This window comes from Lepisosteus platostomus, chromosome 4 (genome assembly GCF_059453375.1).
Source record: "Lepisosteus platostomus isolate fLepPlt1 chromosome 4, fLepPlt1.hap1, whole genome shotgun sequence".
Taxonomy (NCBI): Eukaryota; Metazoa; Chordata; class Actinopteri; order Semionotiformes; family Lepisosteidae; genus Lepisosteus; species Lepisosteus platostomus.
Genome location: NC_142614.1, coordinates 75,370,096 through 75,389,667, shown reverse-complemented (window position 1 = coordinate 75,389,667; position 19,572 = coordinate 75,370,096). Strand labels below are relative to the sequence as shown.

Sequence of the window (19,572 nt, the reverse complement as noted above, 5' to 3'; positions counted from 1 at the left end):
TGAATCACCCTGCGACTGGCCAGCGTCCGAGATGTTTAAACAATGCTGGAACATTGGTGCTAAACACATCTAATCCACTTTTAAAACTAAAATAGCCACATACTGTACGACCTAGACCGTACTCAATTTCTCTCTATACAGTATAAGACGCGTTTAACTGTAGTATGGGGGAGATTTGGTTTTGAATAGAGTTATGATAGCTCTTTTAAACACTACCTTGGAGTGTGAGAATCGATCTGGACCCATTTATCTGGTATTTTCTGTGGTGACCCTTCAGAGAAAAAAAAACAAGGGCGGCAAGGGGTGAGAATTTACCAGCGATAATTAGCGAACTATGAATGATGCACCTTTGCCTGTTCGCTTTGTTTACCAGCCTTTGCTCCAAAAAAATCACCAGCGAGCCGTCTTGAGCACGACAGAAGAGTTCCAGGGCAGAGTTCTGACAGCCCCGCGCTCGCTGAGCCGGCTGCCGGGCTGTCTGCGAGCTTTAATTAAGACGTGTTCAATGGAAAGCCTCCCCTGCTGTGTCACAGGCCAGTGATCAGACACTTTCAGATGGTCCAGCCCGTGACTTTGACCTTCCGCGCGGTCCAGTGTTCCCTGGGGAACCGTTCAGCTCATGAGCTCTGATTTCACACTTCTGCAGCGCCTGGGCTCTCCGAACAATGACATGGAGACAAAGCCCTTTAGAGCCCGCATCACGGGAACTTGCTTAAATTGGAAACTAGAGAGGTGTCAAGGAACAAGGTTATGGGCTACAGAACAGTGCCTTTAATAAAGAGCTCACAGCCCCGATTCACTGCAAAAAGGGCTCTCCCCCAAGCACAATTAATTGAGGCATTTATCTGGAGCACCAGCAGTGTGTTGTGCAGAGCTCATGATAAATATCTGCTAAACAAATACTAAGTAAACGGAAATAGAAAGGTGCAGGCATTTCTTGTGTCTTTACCTCCCAGCAAAGATTCGTTCAGATTCTTATCTTGGAAATTGCGCCGGTAAGTTAGACGAGCCCGAAAATTAAATTTAGCCTTTAAAACCGTGGCGGGGAGTAAACACTACCCATTGCTGCCAGGCCTGCAGGAGTTATTATTCCGTTCTTGTGTGTTGGGGGTTGTTTAAGACACTGTAGGGTCCCTTCTACAGGGCAGCTAAGAGTGTTTTTAAAAGTTTTGCATGGAGAGCTGGTACAGAGGACAAGAGAGATGTGGCTGGAAGCAAGCGAAGTTACTGTAAAATTGCAGTAGAGGCAGTTGGATTAACGCTGGTGAAGAAGCAGTCTCGCACAGGGCATCAAATGAACAATTAGGACAGGCTGAGGTGATCAGTAGTTCCTGTAGGCTTTTTCATTTTCTTTTACAATCTCTGAGAAATGCCGAAGAGCCCTCCCTGGACGTGGTTTGGTAAAGCATTTGTTTACTTTGAAATCCGCAAGAAAAATCTCCAGCCCCCAGCAGTGCCGTGCTCATTAAAGGGCTATATCTCACTGACACCTGCAGTGTGCTGAAGAAGAATGCTAATACTTCTTTGTGAATACAGTCCATTGTCTCTCTATTAAAGTTTGTTGTAGTGCCTGGAATTCTCTCCGGATTGCCAATGTCCAAAAAAACAAATTTTACAGTAATGGCTTAATCCTTGGATGAGAGCATTTCATTTGATAACCCATACTATCAGATTAAGCCTGTCATGCCCTGTATTACTATGAGATAATGCTGTGTAAAACAGAAGGGTCTGCTGGCGAGTCTTGGGTATTGCCAAACGTGCTAATGGCCACTAAGTCATTCTTCTGGTGATTCGAGGTGTGCTAGGCTAGCTAGCTACTGTATAATACACACTGCAACAAATGTTTCGTGTGACTTATATTGGCCAGTACCTGCTTTAATGAGAAGGTACCTGCTTTATTATCCTTTAATAACAAGGATATGGTAAATGTGAAAAGGTTAGCAGCTTATTGTAAGAATTGTAAAATGTCACAAAGATGATGGATGTACCACAGAATGTTGTACACTGTACTGTACAGTATGTGGCAGATCAGATACAGTATGTCCATGCAACATTTACATTACAGTCTTTTAAGGAAAATGCTTTGGCTGTGTCATGCATTTAACTAAAGGCAGTTGAATGTGTAATTTTTAAATAAGGGATAAGTTAAAAAATAATGTACCTGTTCAGAAAGGCTGTGACCTCTGCGCCAGAGTCTCTATATTTTCCCATTCTTTTTGTTTAAAGAGAAAAAGATGTTGAAGCCTTAAACAAGAGCAAAAGACATTTAAGAGTGTTTATGCCTTTGGTGACATTTTCTAGACAATCTAGTTGTAAAAAAAGCACAACAGCCAAACAAGGTGAGCTATGCAGGATTTAACTGTGAAACAATGTAGATTTTGTATTTGTAGAAGATATACAGTATTATTGATATACTAAGATTCAATGCAGTATTTACAAATTGAATTCAAATAATTCCTTACTTTCTTTGGATATTCAATAGTTTTAACTGTTCTTGCATATCAAAATTTGATTTTTACAATTTCCATTAAACATTATTTGCAACATTTAAAAAATATGTTTCTGCTGCATGACTGAAGGCTTTTTAAATGTTCTTTTAATGTAAAATTGCTGAATATGTGTCCTTTGTGATATTGGTTTAATGCAACAGCAATCTGATTATGTCTATATATACAGATATGGATCATCATGCTTTCATTTTCAAGATGTAAGGCATGGTTATCAAAACAGTTTATGCACCATGGCTCCCTGATCATTGTGTATCGTTTAAGTTAATATGCACATTAACCTCTCGCGTACTTATGGATCGATATGTTAGTTTGGTGAATGTGCCTTCTAGACAGCAGTGGCTTTATATTGATTGCAGTGGCATTTATTTAGTATATTCAATGAATTGCCCAATTGTGCCATAACATTTGGATAAACTCATAGGAATCAATAAGAATATATTATGTTGCTCACACAGTGTGCATTCATAAACACACCCTTTGGTCTAAGATTTAAATTGCTTTCCCCTGCTTTGTATCTTTTAGGATTTACAACAGACTTAAAATGCGTTTGATCAAGTCTTATTTGAAAGTTATTTTGTTTTTGATAATTTTGATCATCACGTTTTTTTTATGATGCACGTAAAGCCTTTAACAACTAAACTTTTTACATAAATTTCACATAGAAAAAAAAACGTTTACATTAGCTGGAGTTTTTTGATATGCTAGTTTTTTTTTTGCATTTTCCTTAACCCCAGCTCTAAACTGTGACTGCTGTGCATATGCAGTAGGATACTTCACTAGCAGTGATTATGTAGCTTGCATTGAGAGAATTTTGCAATTAGTTTTCTTGCTTTCTTGCTTCTTCTTGTTTTTTTTCATATTTCATATTTGTATTTTTGCTAAACTAACATTTTAATTTTTAAAAGCATCTACAGTACACATTTTGTTTCTTTTTGAGTAGCCTTTGTTCTGACCCAAATATCGATGAAGGGTTCAACCCCATTCTTTCTCTGCCAGATTCATTAACAGAAATCTTACCTGCCAAGCTGTTCTGATAATATTCTGATATTCAGCACAGGGATGTTGAAAAATATGACTATGAAAAATTTCAGAGCTTTCCTGAGCAGAAGGCATGTAAGCGCAGACATCGATATAAGTTAATGAGAGTCAAGGAATATGTACAGTAGGAAGAGCCAGGAGTCAGGTGTCTATATGCTATCCTCTCCTTAAATTCTGCGCAGTACTGAAATACAGTAGTTGTTCAGCAAAGTTCGCATTTTAGCTCAACAGCACAGCCAGGGCAATGCAAATTCTTCCAGTGACGACACTTGTGCGTTTTTTAGATTGGATTTTGCACTGACTAGCAGAATGTCTGTGTTGGCCTATCAGTCCCTAACAGCCTTATGTCCCTTACTTAAAACGACCAAAATTAAAAACCTAACATCCAGGGTTTATCCTTTCGCCTGTTTTACTTGTTTAATGTTGTCCACTTAAGAATTCTGACAGTAAAATCTGCATGACTCCACCAAGGACAGATGGCATTTTCACTGAGTAGCGCTGTGGGCTATGCAGCTGAAGACTTTATCTTCTTGTGACTGTGTACGTACAGTACAGGAGATACAGCACGTGTTTCTGGGCCATGATATTGTAATATGAAAATAGATCCCGGCTTAACCCATGGTCTTGTCAGAGATCGGGAAGGTTGTAGCTGTCTTCCTTCCAGCGCTCCCCAGCCGGTTTATCTGCAAGAAGTCATTCGCGTCTCCCTGTTTCTGGTCACTGGATTAATGCAGGAGTAAATAAGCAAACTCTGTGATAAAGTTAATGCATCTCTTTTATCTTTTGCTCTGTTTCCCCTTGTAGGCAAAAGTGACCCATTCTGTGTGGTGGAGCTCAGTAACGACAGGCTGCAGACTCACACGGTCTACAAGAATCTGAACCCGGAGTGGAACAAGGTTTTTACTTTGTAAGAGCAGCCACGCTACAAACTGTAGATGCTTCTGTCCAGACACTGCCTTGTTCCTGTGATGTGCTCCTATGCAATTTAAACATACCGAAAGGTCTTAATATACATAAGCCAAGGCCCCTTGAATTTTAAGCTCATGCAAATCAGCAGCTTCGCTTTTTTAATTAATTGGTTCATATTTCGAATACTCAAATAATATCATTCATATTTTCTGAAATACTTTGACATTTATGGTTAGCTAAAGTACGGAGAGAATTCTAATACTTTATTGATCTCTTCGGCAAAAAAACCTCTCCACGCATTGGCTCTGAGGACAGGAATATGAAGAATTAAAGGTGACTTTAAAGATTTCTGGGCTAAAACGAAAGTTCCCAAAGACAAGGTGTAGAGATGAATTTAGAATGTATAAATATAGTTGTAAGGATGTGTGTAATTATCAATGACGAGTTCTGATTTGCTCATTCATTTTATTTGTATTGTTTAGAAAACAGTTTATGATGTATTGTGAATAGATTATATTCAGATTACCTCGGCTTCCATGTAATCTACAAAACCCTTGGATTATGAATAGAACTGTGACTGAATTAATACATAAAATGCTTCTTTTTCCTTTTTTTAAAACTTATCTGTTAACTTGTGGTTACAGGCTTGTAGTCTGTCTCCACTCAACTATCGGTGTGTTTTTTTTTGCAATTTTATTTAAAAATGATTCAATTAAATGTTAATTACAAACAGAATCAATATATTAATCTTGATCACTTACAATTAATGAAAGTGGATTTTTTTTATTCAAACAAGTTTCTTTAGAATTCAGGGGAAATATAAAAATAGATTTTTTTAATTGCAATGTTTGTGTTTCTTTTGTGACCTATTTTTTCATGGAATTCTAATTACTGTTGTTAAATCTTATTTAGCAAATTGAGTCTAAACAACTTACTTTATTATTAGAATGGTCTCTGTCAATGTTTTTAAATTCTTAGTGTTTTTTTAGATTAAATTATGCACTATGGAGAGTAATACAAGATTTATTATTTAGATAAAGATTTTAGTATTTTTCTTACCCTTAATGCCTGGAATGCTTAAAAGTATTAAAAATGTTGTTTAAAAATAACACAGATTGTATTTTCTATTTGTATCTAATTCCATATCCATTTTTCTGCTCCTTTTAACTGAGAGCTAAATAAATAAAAAAATGCTCTTGCTTAAATCCTGTTCCCCATTATTCAGCATCAGTGCTGCGTATGCTCATGTTGTTTCATGTTTCAGAAAGCAGGTAAAACGGCATGAGAGTTTTTACTTGTTTATTTCTGGTTTAAACCATGTACAATTAAGCTGCATGCCTCTGAGTATCTGCAGATAAAAGAGTTTATTTTTGTGCATGGTCTTGTAATAAAGGCCTTCTCGTACTTGTTAAATACCTCAACACAATTTGCCATCCTCTCTTAGAGATTACTGAAATGGTTCTGAAATGTTTCACTGTTTTAAAGTTGTTTAAGTGCAGAAACAGCTCTCCAAATGTTTGTGCAATGAATCCTTCTTATTGTTGCTTCAAAGACACCAAGCAGATGACTCTGCAACTTGTTATTCTTCACTCAACAGCAACATTAAAGACATCCACTCGGTCCTTGAAGTGACAGTTTATGATGAAGACAGAGATCGAAGTGCTGACTTTCTGGGCAAGATTGCCATCCCGTTGTTATCTGTAAGTCTTGTGAGAATGGCGCAGTTCTTTGTCTTTTTTTTTTTAAATGTCCCTTTCGGGGAAAAAAAAAATCCTGGCTTTGTCTGTCATTTTTCAACCGAGATTTGTAATCATAACACAAAGAAAAAAATACAGAAGAAGCACTTAATGTACCCAGCGATGCTGATTCCCCTGGATAGTTAATTTCTCTTTGACAGACTTGCTCCTGGTAATGAACAGGTACTTGTCAGAGTTGCCACAGTTGTTTTGGGTTCTCTGTCAGTTTCAGCAGCTGGGGGTCAGAGGTCGCGGAGGGAGTGTATTCAGTTGGGAGTACGAGACAGACGGCTGTCATGTCCTTCTCCCGCAGATTCAAAACGGCGAACGGAAAGCCTACGTCTTGAAAAACAAGCAGCTGACAGGGCCAACAAAGGGGGTCATCTTTCTGGAAATAGATGTGATTTTCAATGCTGTAAGTCTTTTTCCCGGGCTCCCCCGCACACACTTGTTTCTTTCTGTCTTGTTTTTTTAATTACTGAAGACTAGCGTCTCCCTCATGCCTTTATTTGCGATTTATAGGGGACTCATGTCATGCCTGCAGCTCTGCAGGCCCTTTTTAAACGCTGTGAGAAAGAGCGAGCGCTGAGCACCCTGTCCTGAGCCCGGCTCTGACAGGTCCTGTGTGTGCGCCGCAGTGTGTGTCTGTGTCTACGGCAGCTCATTCATCTGCTAATTAAACACTTGCTAGTTTTATTCGTATGCGGGTTTTGATAATGACATGCGTAGATTAACCCCGCGAGAGATCACTCTTTCTCTGCCGACACCCTTCCTGTCGAAATCGGCACGGCAGATATGTTTCGTGGATCCTTAGCCCATCGAGCGCGGTGTTGACTTCTCTTCGTGCGTTTATCCCTACAGGTAAAAGCTGGTCTGAGAACTTTAATACCGATAGAACAGAAGTATATTGAGGAGGAGCCAAGAGTCTCCAAACAGGTATTATTATACTAATTGTCCTTTAATGCCAGTAGGATGAAGGCCCAAACCCTTTATTTTTTGTGACAGACATCAAGCCCCAAAGCGATGGGCGGCATGGGACATCAGCGAGAGCGCAGCGCTCTGTGAACGTTTTTTTGTGGGGGGTGAATAGAAACGTCAAGCTGTCACCAGTATGGCCTTGTCAGAAGAGAGGCCGGCCTACTGGTTTTCAGCGAGGCTGCCGAAGCCCCAGTTCATTGTCGCCGGAGTGAATGCGCTCCAGCAACAAAGAGCTGGATTGAAGAGGTGGTCCAAATGAGACACAAAAACGTTGTTTGGACAAAAACAGCCGTATTCTGCAGCTCTTTGTGAGGGGCTGCTGGGCCCTGCGCAGACTCTTGCAATATTTTGTGTGTGACTCTGCATTTGTTTTTGTGCTTTGGTAACAAAAATGGTGATTTCTAATGCTAGATTAACAATGTCGCAAATTCTGTGAGATTGTAGGAGGGACTGCTTGCAAATTTATTTTGTGCTCTTTAGTTTCTTAAGTGCTCGTTTTTTGAACTCCTACAAAAAACAACATTTTCAGGTTTATTATGTCTTACACTGCCATGTCTCAGCACTGATGTTTTCCTCTGTAATTCGTCTGTAGCAAACCAAATAAACTTTCCTTCCAATTATTACAACATGTGTTACAAAGTGCAGCTCAAAGCCCCTTGTGTCTGATTTCAGTGGTGGTCTAGGGACAAGGCAGGGATTCACTATCACAGTTTAACTATCACAGTTTAACGGACTTCATTTTCGCAGACATCGGATTTCTTGGACAAAGTCTGCTAAAGAGGATTTTTGTCTGAAAAAGCAGAAATACCTGACTTTCCTCTCAATAACTGGGGGATGCACAGATTAAAACACAGTGAAAATGAGATTCATCATACAGTAGGTTTAAAATCAGGAATATTGATGGTGCCCTATAGGGGTAGGTCAGTTGTTTACGACGTGTATTGTTTGGGTTAGTTATGCTTTCAGAAATTTTATATATAAAGTTTTAGACACGTGAAAGAAAGAGCTTATATATTTATGATAAAAAGGCACAGGAGCAAATGTCATTAAATGTATTGATTGCAATTGTTAAAAAAAGTCAAATCTAGAAAGCATACTGTATATATAGTATATAGTATGTCATTATATACATAGATATGTATATTATCATATACTGTAATTGTGTGTTTTTGAGGTGAAAAAGCGTCAGTCGTGCCTCAACGTGCTTTTATGTACAGTTGGCAATAACGTACACCTCGTCCCGACTATTCGTTAATCGGTCAAATTAGTTAAAACGAGGGCGTACTGCTAGGTTTCTTGGGTGCATGGTCTTTCTCTCAACTTCCTGCCCTCTTGTAAAAATTCTCTGTGATTCTCAGTGTATCCCAATTACAGCAGAGAAAGTGCTAATAGTATGAAACAACTTTTTTAGTTATGCTGTAAAATCAATCAAGCCTTCTTTTTAATCTGCACTAAGAGGACAGGAACTGCACACAAAAGCGATTTGCAACAAAGTACCCAATTGTGCTAAATGGCAAGAAAATTCAACTGGAGTATTTTATACGTGCAGTTACAAATTTTTCCACCCTGCATTTTAAGGCCTGCATTTGAAATTCATCTTGATGTCAAGATGAAGTGAGTCATGCCTGAGCTTGAACTGAACGAGTTCCTCAGCTGCGTTGTGACAACATAAATTCTAGTTGCCTAGTCTTAAAAAGGTTAGTCATGCGTGAGGGTCCTTTTTCGGAAAACGTATTCCACCGTGGTAAGTTATCCACATCTATTTTGTCAAAGGAGAATAGGATTGTTTCGGAAGACCTGCATTGCCTTCCTGAATCCCAGCCCCAAGGACTCAGTTTCGCCCAGCTGTGTCCTGCCAGCTTGCCTGTGTTCCTGAGAGCAGAGGGACGGGCCTGTCTCTGTCAGAGTGTGGGAGGGCAAGAGCTGAAATACCACCAATTAGGTTCAGACCTGGAGATCACTGGCGGATCCATCTGGGAATTGTTTACCAGTTTCCTGATCCAGTTTCCCATACTGCCCGGGCCTCTGGAGCTCTTCCCCAGCTGGGCCTCTCGGAAGAGAGCGTTTCTCCGAGGGCGTCAGGCTGCTGGGAGGATCTCCTTGTCCCGGTCAGCAGCTCGCGGCCGTACTCCGGTCAGGAGCTCGCTGCCGTACTCCGGTCAGGAGCTCGCGGCCGTACTCCGGTCAGCAGCTCGCGGCCGTACTCCGGTCAGGAGCTCGCGCCGTACTCCGGTCAGCAGCTCGGGCCGTACTCCGGTCAGCAGCTCGCGGCCGTACTCCGGTCAGGAGCTCGTGGCCCTACTCCGGTCAGGAGCTCGCGGCCATACTCCGGTCAGGAGCTCGCGCCTTACTCCGGTCAGGAGCTCGCGGCCGTACTCCGGTCAGGAGCTCGCGCCGTACTCCAGTCAGGAGCTCGCGGCCATACTCCGGTCAGGAGCTCGCGGCCGTGTTGCAGTCAGGAGCTCGCGGCCGTACTCCGGTCAGGAGCTCGCGCCGTACTCCGGTCAGGAGCTCGCGCCGTACTCCGGTCAGGAGCTCGCTGCCGTACTCCGGTCAGGAGCTCGCGCCGTACTCCGGTCAGCAGCTCGCGGCCGTACTCCGGTCAGGAGCTCGCGGCCGTGTTGCAGTCAGGAGCTCGCGGCCGTACTCCAGTCAGGAGCTCGCGCCGTACTCCAGTCAGGAGCTCGCGGCCATACTCCTGTCAGGAGCTCGCGGCCGTGGTGCAGTCAGGAGCTCGCGCCGTACTCCGGTCAGGAGCTCGCGGCCGTACTCCGGTCAGGAGCTCAGGGTGGCAGGCTCCTCTCACCCCCCGACGCCTCGTGTCTTTGCAGCTGCTGCTCCGTAACTTCAACCGTGCGAAGCGCTGCGTCGTGGCTCTCCTGAGCGCCGGATGCTACGTCAACAGCTGCTTCGAGTGGGAGTCGCCGCAGAGGAGCCTCGCTGCCTTTCTGGTAGGCCTGCAGTCTGCAGTCCAGTTAACTAATTATCTAATGAATTAACACTCCACCCCCACCCCTCCTTATTGCTGGTTTCCTCTCGAGCCGAACCTCTGCCTCCCAGTGGAGCAGCGCTTGTCATCGTCCAGAGTTCATAATCATTGAAACCCCGAATGCACAGCCTACCGGTCACTGGGCTCCGTAAAGCAATCTTGAACTGAGTAAGAGACAAGCATGTGTTTCAGAAAGTCAAAGTAACGGCATACGGGTTTCGATAAAGCACTACATAAAATAGCAGACAGTACATGAGCTTTTAAACATCGGTCCGGTGTTTTCTGGTCTGGTATGACTATATCTTTCAGTCCCCGAATAGCACAGCTTATTTTATATATATATATTTCTAGGTCTGTCTATTAGCTCTTTAACAGAGAATCTGAAAGTGAAAATAGATGGTTACCCAAAGGATTGCAGTTCTCACGTTATCTCATACGTTATATTTTTAGAATAAAAGTGTGGTAGCATGATAATGGGAACTATTTGTCAGGGGTACTGACAGCTGTACAGCAGAGGATTTGAATGTAGCAGAAGACACTCTGGTTCCAGGTCACATGCAGACGAGCGAGTCGCTCATGTTGGAATGACAGCGGCGTTTGACCAAGGAGCTGCGTATTGTGACCAGGGAGTGAAGGGACGTGGCAGAGGTGCAGGCGGGCAGTGGAGAGATTCTCAAGCCTGGGTTGAAAAAGGTCCCTCACGTAAGGCTTTCTGAGGGAAGAAAGACAGGTTGTGCTTTTAAGGCCCAGAAAGAACTGAGGAACACTATTACCACAATCCCAGCACTCAGAGGAGTGAGTGCGAAGAACTCCGTCCAGCACTAGAGAACAGGAAACCCCTGAACTCTCAACTTGCAATTGGATCAAAAACCGTGTCGTTCATGTTAACATTTCAATAGTCACATTCCAATGATAATGAGAAAATGAGCTGACAAATCTGATGGGATAACGTACTTAATACTTTGACATTAACTCGCCTGGGTGAGGAGGAATTATATTTTCTCACACATGAGGAATGAAGCAGGGAGGCAGCTGCAAGGGTGAAAATGAGAGGGAAGGAGGGGGGCTAGAGTGCAGAGTTGTGGGCAGCCAGCAAAGTGTGTTTTTATATGTAGGAGAGCAGAAGTGCAGCATTATGATTTGACCTTCTCCTGGACTTCTGTTAAATGACAGCGTACACTGATGATTGCAGGTTACTGTAACTCTAAAACCTTCTAGGACTTCAGCTGTCCAGGATCAGGACCGATTAACCCTTACCTACTGCCTGTAAGAGGAAATGACTCTGTTTAGCATCTCAGAAGGATCGGTTTTATTGATTTGTGCTATAAACCAAAAACCAGAAAAATTCCCAAATCAGCAACAGCACATTAATTGACAACAGAGTTTAAAGAGCCACACTTTGCTGCTTGTTGCTGCTTAAAGACTAAGTTGGGATAGTTGCCTCACTGTCAGCGTCTGTCAGTTCTTTCCAATCCGTGTAAAACAGCCCCCAAAGAGCACAAGGTGTATTTCAGCTCTTCCATCGCCAGTGGTATGACATCACGTTCCCTAAATCATGTCTGGAATAAATCAAACTGCTTGCAAAGAGTGTATGATTGACTCTGTTGAAGAAGTAAGATAGTCTTACAATTACAAAATTACAAATTGCAGGTTTTGCTGCATTTTGAAAGACCAGCTGATGCTGCTGGGGTTGAGGGAACAGAGTTTCTGGCGGTCCTACTAAGTCTGGTGAGCGTCCGAAACCAGTCCAGTCTTCTATCGCTTCATGTGTTTCCATGTTCATGGTGCAGTTTTTTATTGTACTCCAATTTAAAAAATTAAGATTTTTTACAGATAACTGCCATGACTCTGGGGTCTATCTCAAACCATGATACCCATGATACAGGTCTCAGTTTTAGAGCAGTGTTCTCAGTCAGACCCTGAGTAAACATGTGTCTGCTGGGTTTGTTTCAGCTGGGGCCTTGAGACTGCTGGCCATGTGTACCCCAGTACAGTGGCGCTCAGTTCTGGTCCCGGGTAACCCCTGTGTCCAGCTGAGCTCTAAATCACACGCTGCTTTATTTCAGATCTCCGTCTCAGACCTTATTATAATTTTACAGTTCTTAAAAACCTGAATGTGACTTGTACTTGGTATGAACTGTGTGTTAATGAGTGGGTTTCAGGATTGCCCTTACTCAGGTGTGTGAGCTGAACTATAGCCAGCTCGGCAAGAGTCTGATACAGTAGCATTGTTGTTCCCACCTGTGTGTGCTCATCGTCGACTGGGAACAAAAAGGGAGACAATTCTTAATTGGCAAGCTGTGGAGAGACAGTAAGTTCTATGTGCTGAAATATTTTGAAATAAAGCTCTTGAACTAGACACCACCTCTTTTTGACACCAAGGAGTGCAGAAAAAAAAGTCTGAACCTGCAAACGAACCAATTAAGGCACCGGTTAGTCCTGGTGGCTAAGGGCCCAGCTGGGACTGAAACCAGCAGACACAGCCATCCCCCAGAACCAGGACTGAGAACCAGTGTTCTGGAGAGTTTTGACCCGGTAGCTCTGATACTGGTGCATCTTTGGAGTTGCTGTAGAGGTCCACAGGAGAGCCTGTGCTCTACACACTACAGTGCTCAGGAACTGGGCTTCTTCTGAAATCACTTCGAGGAGCTGCTTGCTCTCCTGCAGTGGTGCCCCAGATGTGGGTCTCGGGGAGAGCAGTCGAGTCCTGGCCTTGGTAGTGGTACTGATGCAGGGAGACAGACTCACGAACTGCACTGGGAACTTTCTCACTCTGCTACATTGAAACTCACTCACATGTTTAAATATTCCTGACACAGCTACCCAACAGCACTCAGATGTGAAATTCTGCAATCATTTCACTCTCCATCCAGACCCTGTTTTCTGTCTGTAATCCCCCAAAACCTTTTGACTTTTTAACAGTTCTCCCTTAAAGGCGCTGGTGTGTAGCTCAGTACTGCAGCACTTTCCCAAACCGATTATTAGATGTAGTGCTTCAGGCAGGTGAGAGAATATGCTTATCTTACATTGCTAGTTGCTTCACAGTGCATTTTTGTGAGCACAGATGAGGCCAGCCTGCCAGTAATTGTCTGTGCTGCATTCATTTTCTGAATGCTGAAGTCACTGCTGCTACCGGTGCTAATTCAACAGCTGCTGATAATAATTACTTTATGAAATCCCTTTTAAAAGAGAGACATCTGGATAGAGTTTTCCCACTGGAGTTTATAAATGTATCAACGATTGCTTATTGATTGTGGCCCTGGTCTAAATGCTCACATGTCCAATAACCTCTTTTTATTGGGTACCTTATTGACAAAGGAGCACTGGGTCTCTGTCAGTCAGTGCCACAAAGGTAGGTGCATTGAGCAGGAGAGCTGGTACTATGTTGTACGGTGACATTTTAAACATTCACCAGACTTTGCACAAGAGCACACACATAACACATATGACACAACTACAGTAGGAAAACAAAAGCCTCAACAAACCAATTCTGTAAAATCCAGGAGGATGTTTTTGTGGAAATATGGGTTTCTAAGTGTTTTTGAATTGTTGATGATAGCAGAGTCTCTGATGGATTTGGGCATCTGTCTCCTATGTGTGGAGTCTGGTCTTCAGCACAGTAAGAAGACTCTGTCTCCTGTGTGTGGAGTCTGGTCTTCAGCACAGTGAGAAGACTCTGTCTCCCAGTGTGTGGAGTCTGGTCTTTGGTAGATTTAGAGGTTCTGAATAAGTACTGTACATCTCAGATTAATAACTAGACTGTACACATGTAATACACTCTCAAGATAATTTGCAGCTAAAGTATTTATTAACTTAAGTCCATTCTAAATTTTCACAGGGAGCCAGTGCAGTTTTTGAAGGAAAGGTGTAGAGTATTTTTCTTTAGTGTGCAGTCTGCTGAATTCTAGGCACATCGAAGCCAGAAGACACCCCAGTAAGGACATTTTGTCACGGAATGTTGGAGCTGTTGCCTGTTGAAACTAACAGGAAAGCTGTTCCGGGCAGCAGGGACACTGACCTGGCTAGCTCTGGTTGTAGGACCATGGCACCATGCCCTTCACCTTCCCCGATGCTTGCCTGACATTTGTAATTCGTTTTTCCAGGATGAAATGTCGAATGCGCAGAGCACTTTGATCGCCTTCCACTTTAAAGCTGATTCTGGGTGAATCCGTTCTGTTCTATAATAAATAATCTTTTTTTTCTGTCTCTGTTCCTCCCTTTATGTAGTTGACAACGGTGCTGCATTCTAAAAAGTCCTATTCTCCAGTGCTGTCATTCCTACTCTGTAATAAGCAGAAATTCATAATTGGACAACTAAGCTATCATCAAAAGGACACTCTATTAGCTTATAAGTCTGTGGATTGTATAACAAGACAAACTTATAATCCTTAATGTGATTCTGCATAATTTGCAGCAGAATCTGTCCATTAGTCTGGCTGTAGCCTTTTCAGTTGTTTTAAGTGCTTCAGCATTTAGCAGGAACATTTGGTATTTTTACACATTTTAATTTCTTTATAGTGCCGCACTGTCCCTTGGGAGTCACACCCCCTCTGCAACACGAGAGAGAAATTGTATTGATCAGTTAACATTTCACTTCCATTTTCCACGTGTCGCAAAAATTAATGAAAATGCCAGACAAAAATGTCAGGAGAGTCACAAAAAAGGGAAGAATTTAAATTCAATTTAATGCATTCTTTGAAGTGGGGGGGGATAAAAAACAGTTAGAAATTAGAAATAAGGCTTTTTTCTGTATTCTAATGGCTTTTAAGAAGTGTTGCTCCGATGGCTTGACTCTGACAGCCCAGATGAGATGCGAGTCCTCGGTTTGTGAGGTTCTAGCAGAATCATTGTCCTTCCTCACCACTCCTCATCTCCATCAGCCACTGTTTCATATGGGAAATCCACAGCACAGGCTGGGTTCCTTTCCTTGGACTCTGTAACAGCCCTCATTACCTCCCTGCATTAGCAGATGCTCAATCAATACAGCACCTTAGGAAGCCTTCGTGAAGAGGAGCTAAAATAAAATAGCAAGAACATAATCATAGCTACAGTACAACGCAGCCCACATGGATGCTTTGAAACACTGCACAACTGAAGCAGTAGTTGAATCTGTGTATAATTAGACTTAGCAGTGTGTAAGCTGAGTGAGGCTAACACTTCTGGGTCCTGGTTATGTGTGGTAGTAACGGTTTAAAGTGGAAGACAGGCTTCCTTTGTAAAGACACGATGGCTTGATTGTCTTTAGTGAGGTGGCGGAGCGGTTTTCTCTTGCAGAATCGAAAGATAAATTGTAAAGAGATCCAATGTCCAAACTCACTCTTTGACAGAAGTGGAGGGTACAGCAAGCTGTGTTTAAATGCAAAGTGTGATCTTGAAATCACCAGTCCGGAGCCCCACTTTGCTCATGAGGTACTGGGGTCACAAAAGGAGTGCTCTTGGGGCCACCTTTCTGTTTACTAAGCTTTGCATCCTGGGTGTCTTTAGTGTTAAACTGAGCAAAACAGGGGAATTACTTAACATTCACATCGTGTGCTTGCTGTGCCATTCATAATTACTCTTACTGAATAATAAGTCCTCTCCTTAAGAAAGAAAACTGTTTTCTTACTGTAACAAAGGCTGCGTATTAGACTGAATAACAAGGCTGGTTATGAAGCATTGATATCATCATTATTTTTTTTTTCAAAAAAATGTTTTTTTATTGAACTGTAAAATTAAACCAGCCAACAAATTGCTTATTAAATCCTATATTCAAAACCAGTCGCTTACTGTTTGCTTTTTAAAACTTGCTTTGCAGTAGAAAAGGGATCTTGTTTTTCAGGGTGTTCTGACATCTGATAAATTAATCAGAATGCACAATGGAAAAGGCAAGTGTGGTTGATTCATGCATTACAGTCTTGTATTATAGAAATAGTGTAAGTAGCTCTTGACCACAGTGTGACTGGGTGCAAGAATATCATTTCAAGAGGTGAGCCGCGCTGATGAGATTGTTCGCCTTTTACTGGAATAAAAACCCGTTTTCTGTCTAACCCCTGACACCCACTGGAAAGTGGTATCGACAGGGGAAGCGGGCCTGTTCTTCTCGGTACTCTTGTGCCAGCCATTTGTAGTAACTCAAGGTAAAACCACTGAGACCGGCCTGCACTTTCATCCCCACTTTTTATTCCAAGGCCCATCCGGCTCATCTCTCCCAATATTCTCCGGCCTACGGGCCAGTCCTGAGAGCTGGGCTGTACATGTACAGTACGGCCTCCTTAGGGAAGTCTCACTGGTAGGTTAGCACAGACCGTACACAACACCTGTTAATGGCTTCTGTCTGCATCTGCACTGTGGTGCTTTTCCTGATACAGCAGATCCCATGCTTGTATGTTACTCATATCAAGCTGGTTGTAATTTCCCCCTCAGATGTCACCTGCCTCCACCTTTGCTGGTCCTTCTTTCATCTCTTTCAGAGTGTTTTTTTGTTGGCTCAGCCTGCGCCGTGTTTCGAGCGCTCTTACCGGCTACTTACTGGGACATCTGTTTAAGGTTCTGGGGGCTTCGGCTCTGGACGACAGCAGATGATGAAAACAGCACTGGCAGCAGACGACTCTCAGCGTAGTTTGGTCACGTCCGGTTGTCTGAGTCCCAACCCCAGACTACTCATCGTTTCAATCAGATACTCCCAAGCACACTTTCTGTTCTAACAGGTTGTTGTTATTTAATCTGTTCTTATTCGCTTTAAAACATTCGTCCGCTGGCTGTTCGATAGACAAGTGCTTTAAATTAGTAGAAATTAGTAGAAATTCCTATTGCGCAGGATTATTTGATTGTCATTCTTCCTCTCAGTTTAGGGTTTATAATCAGAGATCGAGGAGTGGGCTCTTCCTCTTTGAGCATCCAAGCTCTTGTTTTGCACCCAAGCTGTATTTCTGTATATGCGTCTGCTCTGGGGGAGCGTGTTCTTAATAAGGATCTTTGCGCAAGCGGGTGAAATCAAGTAAGGTTGTCCCTCTCTTTGGTGTACCCTGGAAGGGCGTGGCAGAGTTTATTTGAAGCCAACGAGTGGGATTAAGAAGATCCTGCTTCAGAGGGATAAGCCTCTCCTTAGCATTTAAAGATATTCAATTAAAAGAGCTTGTGTTATATCGCATGTTCCTGATTTGTTTTCTTTTGTTAGCCTCGTGGAGCTTAGAGATTTGTGATTGAGAAGTATGTTCTTTGCGGTGGTCTTTACAGGCTCTACAGGCAAAGCCACAGACACTGTCACTGGGAATAAAATCCAGACAGCCAGCTCTGGTCCATTCCAAGTCCCCAGTCTTCAGGGTAACTTCAGGGTAACAAGGCCATCATCCAGGATACCCAGCACCAAGGCTGTGGACCTCTCCCACCCTCTCCCAGTGACCCACAGGCTGAAGGAGCTCTGGTCTCCTACGGGTGCCAGCCTGTGGGGCTAGGGGTAGGAAAACCAGCGACCAGGCACGGCCGAGACCCTGGGGGTGACCACTTAGCCGAAGGGCATTCAGGATGACCAGGTTTCTGCAGAACCGCGATGCAGCATGTTTTAATTCACACGCGCACGGAGAAGAAGTTCCCGTCGTCCTGCGGCGTCACTCCCACAAACAACATGGAAAAATGGGACGGCTTTTCATCCCGGCTTTTCAGTTTTTGTGAGGTATCACCTTCGCAACTGGACGGCTTGGCGCTCATCTCTCGGTGCGATTTCCTCGTACACCCAACCCCCCCTCAGCGCGATGTGTTATTGAGCAAAACAGATGCATTAGGCACAGATTAAGTCCGTTGATTTTATAATCATTTTCATGTAATTAGCTTATCCTCTGCCCAGTTGTATCCCAGAGTTCGTCGGATGAACTTTTGCAGTGTGTTGTGTGTACACACACTCAAGCTCAGCGCACAACAGAAGTCTGTTGTTCCTATTCAGTAGTGAAACTACCTTCCCGGTTCCATTGTCATCTTCTCATGATCATCATCTTTCCAGAAGCCGCGGTTTAGACATTAGCACTCCCAGATAGCATCGATATAAATAATTAACTCCCTCAAACTCGCCCCACCGATTCAGAATTGCTAACTGTGGCCTCTCCGCTGGTGGTGGTGATAGGAGGCAAGGGACTGAAGTTACCTACCACATCTAGAGACGGACGAGGGTCAAATAGTCTCTTTACCTTTATACCTGAACACCTGCAAACTGAGACCTGCTCTCATTCAGCTTCTGAAGAACAGGCCCATTGTGGCAGGAAGTGGTGTTTGTTTCTGGGGGAAAATTACGCCAGTTCTAGATATGAATGAAAGACAAGGTTGTTATTACTCCTGGGAGCGTAGGGCTTACGGCTTTTTTTAGCAAACAAATTTGCTGTAACTTTATCTGTAATTGAGTCCTGAGTGAGTGCAAATAGACTGCACATTGTTTGGAGCAGGAAGGGAGAGTAAAAAGGGGTTTGTTTGGAACAGGGAAAGGATATGTGGCCTTTATGTTTCTGAAGTAGGACTCTTATCAGTGGTATAACACAGACAAGGGAGCTACTCCAGCTGAAATCGGAGTGCCTATCACCTGTTTTGTGTTGGACTAAATTCCACCTTTTGAAAAGGGAAAGCATCTCTTTCTATACATATATATGTCACTCATATCTTGAAACCTCAAGGCTCTGTAATAAAATCGAAGAATGCTGGACCTTGTTTTGGAAAACCTCGTTCTCACAAGTCTGGGGGATGGCTCTGAAGTGGTATCTCCCCTTTGAGCAGATCTCCTGTGGTGACTAACCTAACCCCCCAACCTTTCAACTTCAAACTTCAGAGAATTCTGAGCTTGAACAATAAGCGTCCGTTTTCACTGCGGGTTTCTGTGGAAGTGTACCGTTACAGCTTGAGACCTTAGCCTTACTCACAGCATGGTGAGAACCTGGCTTTCACCTTCCTGGGGGTGATGTGACTCTCAGGGTTTCTGTTTCTGTGAAAGGCCGGGGAGTAGCACAACTTCAACCAAACTCTAGAGCAATAGTGCTGCAGAATACAGGACAGTCACTCTGAAGTTCTTGTCTGGAAACACATATCTAGCTTTCAAAGAAATGACTTGTTTAGGATCGGTTTCCATGTGTGAAAATTGCATTAAAAAAAACATTTTGGTTTCAGTCTTAAAAACAGAAGGAACAGGTTTCTATGATTCTAAGAGATGAGGGGGTGACAAACTCATGTTTCATTATATGTGGTAAAGATGCGTACAAAATAGACAACGTCTTACCTTAGTATTGGATTTATATTTTAATAACTGGGTTTGTAACATTTCATTGAAAGGGACATGGTTAGCACTCAGGGTGAGTTGTTGCACTGGTACTGATGGGCTTCTTCTCAACATCAAAGACAAATACTCTGAAGTGGAAATAGTAATCAGGATTTATGTTAATATTTTGAAAAATTATGC

At 42.9% G+C, this 19,572-nt stretch overlaps 1 protein-coding gene across 10 annotated transcripts in view; it reads left to right on the top strand.

Annotated features, from left to right (window-relative positions):
* Nucleotides 1–19,572, top strand: part of mctp1a (multiple C2 domains, transmembrane 1a) — a 197,432-nt gene that overhangs the window by 111,555 nt on the left and 66,305 nt on the right. For all 10 annotated transcript variants that reach the window (XR_015936135.1, XM_088630700.1, XM_088630701.1 and 7 more), the window contains 5 exons: nucleotides 4,353–4,455; nucleotides 6,055–6,157; nucleotides 6,507–6,608; nucleotides 7,055–7,129; nucleotides 10,003–10,122. Coding sequence is in view for 9 of the 10 variants with exons in the window: in XM_088630700.1 (XP_088486826.1) it covers nucleotides 4,353–4,455; nucleotides 6,055–6,157; nucleotides 6,507–6,608; nucleotides 7,055–7,129; nucleotides 10,003–10,122 (503 nt within the window). In the remaining variant the exon portion in view is untranslated. The remainder of the gene's footprint in view (nucleotides 1–4,352; nucleotides 4,456–6,054; nucleotides 6,158–6,506; nucleotides 6,609–7,054; nucleotides 7,130–10,002; nucleotides 10,123–19,572) is intronic.